The sequence below is a fragment of the Sinohyriopsis cumingii genome, chromosome 11, assembly GCF_028554795.1.
Source record: "Sinohyriopsis cumingii isolate HCF-2022 chromosome 11, ASM2855479v2, whole genome shotgun sequence".
NCBI classification, from domain to species: domain Eukaryota; kingdom Metazoa; phylum Mollusca; class Bivalvia; order Unionida; family Unionidae; genus Sinohyriopsis; species Sinohyriopsis cumingii.
In genome coordinates, this window is record NC_142971.1 from 33,493,576 (window position 1) to 33,505,745 (window position 12,170).

At 34.4% G+C, this 12,170-nt stretch overlaps 1 protein-coding gene across 2 annotated transcripts in view; it reads right to left on the reverse strand.

The window, feature by feature from the left end:
* Positions 1–12,170, reverse strand: part of LOC149787882 (monoacylglycerol lipase abhd6-A-like) — a 35,413-nt gene that overhangs the window by 12,898 nt on the left and 10,345 nt on the right. For both annotated transcript variants that reach the window (XM_089974125.1, XM_089974126.1), the window contains exons 2-7: positions 11,424–11,549; positions 7,973–8,132; positions 6,114–6,233; positions 3,816–3,945; positions 2,490–2,656; positions 979–1,033 (exon numbers count right to left, since the gene is read on the reverse strand). In XM_089974125.1, coding sequence (XP_089830251.1) covers positions 979–1,033; positions 2,490–2,656; positions 3,816–3,945; positions 6,114–6,233; positions 7,973–8,132; positions 11,424–11,542 — 751 coding nt within the window. In that variant the 5' untranslated portion in view covers positions 11,543–11,549. The remainder of the gene's footprint in view (positions 1–978; positions 1,034–2,489; positions 2,657–3,815; positions 3,946–6,113; positions 6,234–7,972; positions 8,133–11,423; positions 11,550–12,170) is intronic.

Genomic DNA, 12,170 nt, shown 5'->3' on the forward strand with positions numbered 1-12,170 from the left:
CACTGAATAACACTCACTGTCAACCAACAGGTAGTCTGTTTGAAAGTATTTTTTTAATCTTGTCATCAGTGAGAATAGCATATAAATATATGATAACTATATGTCTGTCTGTAATCTGCATACTGGAAATAAAACCAGGAATGTCAACATACATAAAAGGGTTCCATTTACCCTCCAAAGATAGAAAGACCATCAAGTTCATATGTGTATCGAAATGTATCATATCACAGGCTGTTTATCATGAATCATATCGACATGAGGCACAGATATTGACTCAGATTGATACCATTTTCATATAAGACCATTATGATGTCATAAAAAGTCTTTCTGTGAAAACCATATGCTGATATTACCATCTGCTCAGAAGAAGTATTGATAACAAAATATTTCAAGAAAGCCATTGTGGTGGGCATATTGCACTTCTGAGTGGTACCATTTTCCTTAGGACCAACTAGAGATTGGCAAAAATGTATACATATAGTTTCAAGGCAATCCTCTGAGTAGTTTCTTCAAAACAGCAATAACAAAAGGCCAAATGAACAACAGATGGACAATGGAAAACAGATCCTCCTATAAGCTATTCTGGTCTAAGACCGATAGAGCTTATGAATATTCCAAACTAATGTATTGTAATTAGTTAATAGGCATGAATGGAAGTTGGATATATGAGACTGGAAAGCTTGTATTCCTTGATATTAACTGTATATTTTGGGACCAATGAATGTTATCATCCTGTGTCAATCAAATAATAATGAACGCATCCCAAAGTATACTATGAAAACTTCATTACTATTTTTAGGCATATTTTACATAAACTTTTATGAGTATTTGATCAAGGATCTATCTTTGAGAATGATCTTTGTGTAGGCTACATTCTGTGACCAACCATGTAATCATTTAGTAAAAAGTAACATAAGAAAAACTTGCTAGATTTTTTTTTATTAAGACAAAGTAAATCCAAATGTAATTATAACTTACATCTTTTGTAGAAAGGATAGTATTTCTTCCTCACATCTACAACACCTTGAAGAATCTGAAAATAATTGTATTTACTATACGAAAATTTAGCTTTTGCAGACATATATCCTTTCTCTCTCTCTCCCTCTCATCAAGTGCTTCTTCTTTATCCAAAAGTCTCGTTCTAAACTCCCATCCCAATAAATTTTCCATTCATTGTTAAATTGTTAAGTGACTTCACTGTGAGATCCAATAACCTATGTTACTTATGAAAAAGGCAACATATTTGCTTCTTTAAGAGTCCATGAAACTCACTTTCGTTTTAATTTTTGATTATCAAAAATAATCACTTCTTCAAATGACAGGTAAAAATTGTCCTGTCTCTTTGATATGCAATCAAAGCTATCTACATCCATTTATGGTGCTTAAAAAGTTATGGGACATCAGGTGCAAATGCAAGCAAGAATTCGTCAACATACTGTATTGAAAAATCCTACAGTATCAACACCACAATGTTGATGACCCAACACCATCACTGGCACCAAGGATTCTTGCATCTTACTAGGAGCTGCAATAACTCTGTTGGCAGAGTGCTGGTCTCATAAACAAAGGGTTGATGGTTTGATACCTACCCAGGTTAGCCTTGGTAGGCTGGATTTGTATATCAATGGGAAAGGCACTTAATTCCCATTCTGTCGGCACTAATGTGCTAAAAGTGCCACTAAAACTAACAAAAACACAATTAAAAAAAGTCAATACTCACTTAATGCTTAAGACAGGCTGGGCTGAAACAATACCCTTGACTCTAAATAATATATGCATGTATATAGTAGAGTTTTATGGCACTCCAGTACAATAGTGTCTACATGATGCCAACTAAAGGTAAACTAAAATGAATTGCACAAAAACTTTAGAAAGATAAACCCATTCAAATAAATGTAAACATAATGCACATCAAGATAAAATATAAAATGTACAGATGTAAAAGTTTTGAAAAATGTATATAGCTTAACATAAAAATAACAAATGTAAAATCCTTAAACATATGGTCAGGTGGTACATCATCATACAATTTTCTTCATCAAGTTCATATCAAAGTACTTCTGTCTAACTGGGTGGAAGTCAACATGGATATTTTGCATTGTCAATGGACAATGGCATGATATCAACTCTGGTTGAAGTTCACCCTTCATCAGGCATACATGAGTCGGATATGTGTGGCCAATACACAACTGACACAATACTAACTTATCTCGGCATTTTCTTCCACATATTTTGCCAGGCATTATGAAAATGCTGATTCATAAATATCTGAAGTTTGTGTAGACTTGTGGAGAGACAAATAATGTAATCCTTGACTGGAATTTCCTTGTCTCAGTCCAAACCACTAACATAGATTCACCTTGGAAGCTGGGCTCTTCTACATATTATAAAACTTCAACACTTTAACACAAAATTTTAATATTTACAAACATACTGCTGCCATGGAGAGGACACCTGTCTGTTAATAGGTCAATACTAAAACTCAGTACCTGTGTTGGCACAAACATCTTATGATACTGGACAAAGTCCAGCATGCCCTGCACTTCATCTGAAGTCTGTGGGAATAGGAGGCTGCATGCATCATGAATGTCCTCTACTCCACTCTCCAAGGCCTTCATCATATTTGACCAAAAAGGACTTTCATCTGGGGTCTGCACTATTAACAAGAAACAAAAACATGACTGGACTAGTGTAAATTCATTTTCTCATGAGTATCATTGGTCCTGGTTTTGTAAAAATGTAATGGTTGGGGGTAGGTAAAATAATTTTAATTATGTATACTGGTTCAGGACATGCATTTTCTTATGTCAAAAACAGAATTTTACTTGCTGATCAAATGCAATTACTGTATACCTACCTAATCATGAATTGAGCCAAGCCATGCAAGCATTCTTAATCATTTTGCTATGCACACATCATTCAAATTTAGCATAATTAAATGTGTGTAATTAAATAAATTCCATAAATATTTCCTTCATTTTATACATTTATGACGAGACACAGTGCATTAGTTACAGGCCTAGATACACAAAGACTATGTTACTTATGTTGGGTACTCACTTAAACACACCATACCAATAAACTGGCTTAGGTCATGTTGCATCTTCCAGAAACAAATTTTTCCTAGTAAAATGTTTCTTCGAGAATACTTACCCAATCATAATACCTAAAGATATAACTACAAAAAGTTTCAGTAAAGGCTCACTGACTCAATAAACATAGTGACACCATCAAACAAAATAGAAAAAAACTCCATTTTTGACTCAATAATTTAAAAAAAAAATTTAATAAAATATTGTGTCAGAATATTAGTCATACCTCTGTTGATAGGTACAAATTTTGACAGAATACTTAGGAAAAGCATCTAACTTTCAAACACTCCCCTTTTGTTGTTGCAAGTGACTGAAAATAGCCAATTATATAATCACTAAACAGTCTACCCAACTTAATCTCAACCCTATTTAAGCAATGATCGCAACAATAAAATAAAACAGGTTCTTTTCTTTAAAACTATATGTTGAACTGTCTCATGTTCCCACTGCAATGTCCAACTCTGGATACAATAATATATATATATATCCCAGGCATAAATGTTCTGTGACTCGCTTTGAGCTCATGATAATAAATAGCTGATAAATCAACCCAAGTGTTGTTACGGTTACCTTTTATCTTCTAAGGCTGATTAGCAATTGGTAAATAAAAGCAGAAATGTCAAACATTGAACTTTGTCTTAAGGTAATAATTATCTGACAATTTGAAATGCAAAGGAATTTGCTGGATAAACAAGAACAAACTGTAATGTACATTCTACTTACTGGCAGGACAAATAAGGGTCAATGCTTTGACAGAGTTATACTGGGAGGCATACAGCCCTGCCAAAGCCCCACCCACAGACATCCCCACAAGGTGAAAAGGCTCCTCAGTTAGACCAACCACCTGGATGAACTGATAAAAAGAAAATAATTTGAATAAAAAATGAATAATTAAGGAACAAGATTTACATTATGTAAAACTTTATGTATATTTGACAAAAAGCTTTGTCCATTTGTGTGTATATGGTATGATGTATTTTTGACAAAAAGCTTTGTCCATTTGTGTGTATATGGTATGATGTATTTTTGACAAAAAGCTTTGTCCATTTGTGTGCATATGGTATGATGTATATTTTTAACCTTTGAGTAACCTGAACTGATGAACTTTCCATTGCAATTAAAATAATGAAAAAAAAGTTTTAATGTTTGAAGGTGTAAATTCAATGAGAACATACATGTATGTGCAAAAGAAACAACTCAATTTTCAGGAGTACAAGTCTAAAAACATCAAATACAGTAAAGAACAAGCAAATTCCAGTAACTGATGTCTTCACTTTTCATTGAAAGCACGGGAGTGTAGTTTGTTCACAAAAAAGGTAAGTGATTGTGGTGATATAGTAAATGACTTACTGGTAAGTTACATTTGTAAAGGAAGCCAGTTCTAATGACACAGAACACTGACAATGGAAGCAAGGTGAGGTCTCATCAATATAAAACTGCATACAAAATGTGGATTGAAGATGAGTGGCCATAACAAAGCTATAGGAAACGATAATCAAACCACACAAAAGATAAATCCTTCTACAGTTATTTATAAAACTTTATTGAAAACTTACTGTGCTAGTCAGGAAATCAGTGTGTGGAAACAAAAGTGCCCCAATAATCAGGGAATGTGTGTGTGGAAACAAAAGTGCCCCAGTAATCAGGGAATGAGTGTGTGGAAACAAAAGTGCCCCAGTAATCAGGGAATGAGAGTGTGGAAACAAAAATGCCCCAGTAATCAGGAGCTATGCCAACTAATGATACTGAAGAATAACAAAAAACAAGGTATTGCCAACATGAAGTTACATACCAAGGAAGTTATTGTGCACAAAAGGAAAGTTGTTGAGTCTGACAACACAATGCCATAATTCTAAAAAATATTAAGGCTGCATGCTCAGCATGTACCTATACCATAGCGCCAAACTCAGATGAGGTTTCAGTAACATCAAGCTGCTAACTAAAATTCAATAGGATCAGTCATGTGCAGAAACAAAAGTAGCTTGGTCTGACAGTCAGCCTCAATAACTGCTAAATGACATCAAATACTGATAAGTGAACACAGCTTGGTCTGAGAGTCAGCCTTAATAAGTGCTACATAATGTCAAATACTGACAACTGAACTCAGCTGGGTCTGATAGTCAGCCTCGATAACTGCTACATGATGTCAGATACTGACAACTGAACTCAGCTGAGGTTTCATAAGATCAAGCAGCATAACATTTGTAGATGAAATTCAATGAAAATTTTTAGAGTTTATTGTGCCGAAATAAAAAAGTGAATGGGTCTGACAACCAGGGGTACATTTCTACTAAACATTAAACAGAATGATTATAACTTCAGCCGAGATCCTATCAATATCAAGTTATTGAAATTCAATCATAAATAAAGATCTGATGAGAATTTATGAAAAAAGGTCGGTCTGACAATCAGTGGCTATGACCACAAAAAATGATCATAATGATGTAGAATGCCAATAATAAAACTAAGCCAAGGCTGCATATCAAGCTATCTGCAAAATCTGGTTAAAATTAAATAATAATTCAGGGAGTTATTGTGCAGAAATGAAAGTGGATGGGTCTGGCAATCAGGGACTATAACTCTGTTAAATGATCATGCAAAACATGAACAAAGTCACCTAAGATCTCAACAATATTAAGCCAAATTTGGCTGAAATCAAATAATATGAGAGTTACTGTGTAATGAATGAACAGAAAAATGAATGGACATGTCCAATTTAATTCTCCATCAGTTACATGAAAGTCCTAGAAGAAAAAGAACATCTTCTGAATATGAAATACATGTACAACCCTTTCTGCTTTTAGCAATGACAGGACAAATTTCTTGACAGAACAGAATTCCATACCAATATTTAAATTTTACCCAAGAAATTGTATTCCTCCATGTATGTTGAAACCAAGACTACCTAAAATCATTATACCTGTTTCTTGGAGTTGTTTATAATAATCAAGGTTTAATAGTCCCATGAGTGATTATTCTTCAAAAGTCTGTGTCATTTCAGAAATTTTTAAAATGAATTACTTTATGCAGTTTTTCCACAGTTGTCATATGACTTCGGATGTCTTCATGTTCAGCTGGTGTGTCACTATCCCCATGACCAGGTAGGTCAATTGCTATCACATGGACATCACCCTTCATGCTCTGTATATAAAAAAAAGTAATAACTGTTTCACTTCTTTACTCATCTCACATTTTTCTAGATGTATCATTTATGATGTCATAATGTGATGTCTCTGTATGTGTGTAATGTCAAATTTTTACCAAGCATTTGTAACAATTATTTGGATTAGTTACAATCACATCAAGTGATGCACAAAACTTGAAATTTTTTTGTAATACCAGAAAGGGAAAAATACTTTCACTACTGGTTTTCCAGATTTCTACATTTACCCAGACAGTCACATAGAGATTAACAGTAAATGATTCTGTCAAGCACAGCTAAATGTATGGGAAGTTAATGAAGACTGCTGGTTTTTAAACTCTCTTAAATGATGTATTAGTTTAAACATTTAATGTGCAAATCTGTGTAGATCCAGATTCCTCTAGAGCAGGCCTAATATTGCTCTCCTGGCATATTTAAGTTAGCAGTGAAGTATTTCACTGAGTAGGCTTACGTTGTATATTGTATTGTAAAACACCAACTCTCAAACTGTATATCATGTCAAATTTACATTTTATTAACTATAGTCTGGTAAAGCAAATTTTTTAAGTAAACTATTTTTCTCCGAGAATACTTACCCCATCACATTACATTAGGAATATTAGCCTGCTACTGAGTGAATCCAGCCTTACTAATAGATGAAAATTGTTTTACCCTGTCTATTTCAAGTAGACAAAGGACAAAAACTCTTACTCATTACCTCCACTTGTCAACACTAGGTGTCGCTGGTATTTTGTTGAGTAAGATACTAATGAGGATGCTCGCAGGGCGGTTGGGAGGGATTTTAAGTAATGTGATTGGGTCAGTATTCTCAAAGAAATGTAATTTACTTAAAAATTTGCTTTCTCCTTCAAATACGTTTCCATACCACATAATTTTAGGATAAGTAATGAGCAGAGGGGATGCTGAGCATCTGACCTCAACCTTGGGTATTGTTCTGGAGAAGAATAGCTGGATTCTCCATGTGAACGATAACCCATTCTCCTAATTACATAAGCAACACAGCCTGGGGTCCCTTGACCTGTGACTCTTACCTATGGTTAAGAAGATGATTTTGAAATCACCTTACCTAAAAAATTTCACTGGCGAAACCAGGTGGTGTTGATTGATTTAGTTGGGTCTAGTGTCCATCTGTGCTGCTGCCACTGGTCCAACCAGATCCAAGGTTTGCCTCTGCAATGCTAAATCTCTGGGATAGAAACCTGAGAAGGTCGACTGCATGCCAGCCAACAGCAGCCACTATATCTAGGATCAAAATGTTATGTTCTAATGTGAGGCTCGCAGAGATGGGTAGAATCTCATGAACTATAATCTTCATGAGGTGGTTCTGGTCTTGTGAGACCTCGGTGAATGCAAAGCATATAACTCTCTTCAGCCACGAAGCAAGGGCTTGATGGCTGATGTCATGTTTCCCAGCTTTCACCAGAAGGAAGAGGCATTTGTGCATGCTATTACTTGTCTCTTTGCGTTTTTCTGAAAAGTGAGACTTCTGGACTTGTGATGTCAAAGGCCATCTGATAGCTCCGGTTTCATATCATATGAAAGCTTTATTTCTTTTCTAATACAAATCAAGTTTGTAGTTTTCAGTAAGATGAATTAAAATAGGAAATGACAAAATCTGAATCATACTGGATGCTTACAATAAATTAAAATGAAAGCAGGATTCCCTATCATGATTCATGAAAAGCTATTTGGCAAAAATGTTAATAACAAGCCATACCTTGACAAGCGGCACCCACATAAACTTATCAGCAGTGAAACCATGTACTAGCAGCATACTTAAAACTCCCTTCTTTGGTTTTCCCTTCTCACCATAGCAAATGGTATAACCATCTTGTTTTATGTATTTTATCCTCATTCCACAGGCAAGAACTGAAAATCTAAAAAGATGAACAGTTATTTTCAAAATTACAGACCTTGGTCAAGTCAAGTTTGCCACTTTCAGTAGTACAGTCCTAAATTTGGTACCCATTTCAGCCAACATTTCATAGACAACCTTGTTCCCACTGTACCGCTACTATGCCCTACCCATCCTAGACAACCTTGTACCCATTGCAGGTCCACCTATCTGCATCTTAGACAATCTGGTACCCAATGCACCCCCACCCATCTGCATCTGGTACCTATTACAGCCCTACCTATGTGTATCTTTGACAAGATCAGCACTGGCTACCAAAATTTGTCACTAAATATATTTTTAGAATAAATGCCCATGGGTAATTTTAATAACCATTTTCTTGTAAACATCTATTATTACTAATCTTTCAATATGTGCCTGTATAGACCATAAAAAAAGGGAACACATTTTAATAAATTACCATTAACCAAGGAATTACAAATCCACTTGCTTGATTCCAGGGACATGATCAAATTCAGTTTGGGCAAGTTCAAGTTTGCAAGGCACTTGTCTGTGGGTAAGTCCAAAAATATTTAGAGAGTAATACAAGAAATTTTATTTAATAGTGTTCAGTAAAATACACAAAAACACTAACTCTGTGCAAGCTATTTTACTAACAAAGGGGCCATGTTCAGTTCCAAATGCATTATATTCAAATTTTTCAAGAGCAAGTTTAATTTTACAGTTATCTTACATTAATGTAAATAAATTCTGGATTGAATGAGACAAGTTACAAGTATAGTAATCAATGAAACAAAGTAAAATGGATGAAGAAGAGTGTCACAAAATGAATTCATTTGATTTCATCATGATTTATACCATATATGCAAAAATCCATCCAGAGGTTTAGAAAATCTAACCAAACAAAAAGCTTTAAACAAAATCTTAAATTGCTGAAAATGACAGCTTTGATGGAAAGTGACTGTAACTAATGTTAGTTGGACAATAACAATTATAAATATATATTTTGAAACAGATTTTCACACAATCTGCAAGAAATTCTATGCTTAAGTCTGAATAATGGTGAAATCATTTTTAAAAGTAAAATTACCAATTAGATGATCTAGTTGAACAACCATTTTTTTCTCTCAGTCCAACTGACCTGTGAACTGGACAACCATGTTTTTTGAAACTTTCTGAATTCCAGACTTAACACTGTTCACAAGATTGACCAGCTTTCTTTTTATGCCAGAATTCATAGCATAGTATGGCATATAAGGGTACAAGCTTGCATCAACTGCATTTTTAATAAAAATAAACTCAGTTAAAAATACTGACTGATGAAAATGAGAGGTAATGTACTAAAAAAAAAAGCAGACACCACTACTGGATCCACAAGCAAACAAAAATTGGCAAAGCCCATAAGTTTTGCATAAGGATGGAATGTTTTAATGGGTCAGTGTATATATGCAATGAGAATACAAATTGCTGTCTAATGGTAAAAGCAGTTCTGACTGACTTTAGTTTGTTGCTTATGCACTAACTGTGTGAGATCCAATGTTATCATGAAACAAAGTTACAAGCTAATCTCTATGAGCCATATTCTTTTTCATTTTCAATGCAAGATTTCCAAATGTTTTTACTATTTAAATTCATTGTGGGTAAACAGATAAAAATGAACAATGATTTTAGGTACCACCAATAATAAAATTTAACAGAACTAAATTTTCATATATGCATATTAGTTCAGAACATTTGGATTTTTGTGATACAGTGACTTCTTCATGTAGAAAACAATCCAATTTCTTCTTTCAGGCACCTCCATCAAATGGCCATCACCAATATATTCAGTGGTACAGTATTGTCATTTTAAATTTGTGAACATAATTAGCATACTGTTTTATTTGTGATAGCCTGAAAATTATAGAACAAGGCAAAGATCTTTGAGATAGAAGATAATTATCATTGTCTTGTTTGACTGTGTACTGAAGAGAAAGAAGTAAAGATAATTCAGGGTATGGGAAGAGATTATCAAATCCAGTTAATAAAAAAACGAACAATGCCATGAGCAGGACATTATTTATCCTTTATTTGGAATGAAAAGGTACATAAACTATGCTTACTTGACAGTACACTTCTTCAGCTGGCTGCTCATACAAAAATCACTATACATCTTTTGATATGGATCGTAACCAAAAATTAACATCAGTCAGATTCAAGTTTTAGATATTTGACAAGTAATATTCATGTAGCCACACAACATCCAGGAACAAAGTATGCTTACTGCATGGCTGCTACAGTGTAATACTTTTACAATTTAACCAGTTCTCATTTCTTTTTTAGTTCTGAGAACTTTGAGAAACCTCTACCATCTTTAGCAAAGGCATTTGATGTTTTTGAATCACAGCAAACTTTGTGCAACTTCATCAAGTCATTATCAATTTCCAGCCAATCAAAGTATTCTAACCATTTGCCTTGAATTCCCAATTTCGAACTTTGCTGGGGAATTCATATCATCCAAATATAGTTATTATTTTATTTTAGATTAATGAGAATTCACCTTACAGCCGATAATGATCAAGTCTCACCAATTACATTTAGCCATGACTGGCTGATATTTAAAGTATATCCTTACCACTTTCTGCTCAAGTTAAACTTCGTGGATTTAACAAACAACTAATCAATATCACAAAAATGCAACAGAATTAGCAGTTATCTTAGAGTAATCATAAATAAGGCTTGAATGGTACTGACTGATGCATAAAAAATTGGTCATGTTAACAACTATTGATGAGCAATTAACTGCTAATTGAGAGGATTTGTTGAGATTTGTCTGATTGTGTACAGGCACCACCTTTGGAAGTAATTAAGAAATCCACCTTAACAATCTGAGGTGACCTGAAGAGAAACTGAGAACTATCTTATGTTGGGACCTTCATTAGCTGAATCCCTGGGCAATAATATTTTAAATGTCAATGAAATAAGCTGTCTCTCATAATTTGCCCAAAAATGTTAAGCTCATAAAAATGTAGTATATTATGACAGGTTTGCTGAGGAAGTGATGCGCCAAAATAATTAATAAATTAAACAAGTACGTTTACATACATCTGACTTTGGTTGGAATATAATTCCCATGGGGTTTCTAATGTCTTAGAAACAGTCAGACTGGGACAGTCATAGCAGCACCAAATATTTGGTAAATTATTAATTTAGATGTGTATGGTTACCCTATGACTGCCCAGTTCTTTGATTAAATTTCCCACAATCCCATTCCAAAAGAACTGTCCACTTGAAAAGTTAAAATGTTTTGATGCCTCTGATTAAATTTACTTACCTAAAATAAAACTGGAGTAACAGCACTGGGTACTTGAGATATATAATAAGAGAAGCTGCTGTCACTGTGGTTGCCAGTGCAATCAAGGGATAGAGCAAAACACTTGGGAGTGTCATCATAAAGTTGCTGAAAAAAGAGGAAAGAACTATAGATCATTTTCAGATACTATTTTCAGCTGGCCAAACCTATCCCACAGCCGCATCCAGTATGGTCATATGCATTTTACGTCGGGCAACTTGAGTGATCTAAACATCTTATTTTTTAACAATAAATGACTATCTATTGCTTTATGTTACTGCATCGTGACTCTCTTCAAAACTGCGCCCCCCCCCATGACTGCATGGTAATGAATAATCCAAAAATAAACAAGTTAACTTGTCTAATTAGCAGCAAACAATGAACACCAAAGGTGGCACATCACATATTAAGCAGATTCCTCAAAGGCTTGCCGTTTAGTTAATAAATTAAATGGGAATGAATGTGAATCCCAGAACTGCTTATGATACATCGGATTGGCTAAGAAATTTATTCTCTCTCTCTCTCTCCTTAGTTTGCTAACTCCACGCAAAAATATGGATAATAATTATGAGTTAACTCATCCTGAGATACATATGCAATGGCCAGTTGCTACAGTACTATCAGCTATGTGTAACTCGTGTGGCTTTTCTGACTGGGCTTGGGATCTGATACGCTGGCATTGATAATGCTGTGTTCACCTGTATGCATCCATCCACTATGAAATTAATC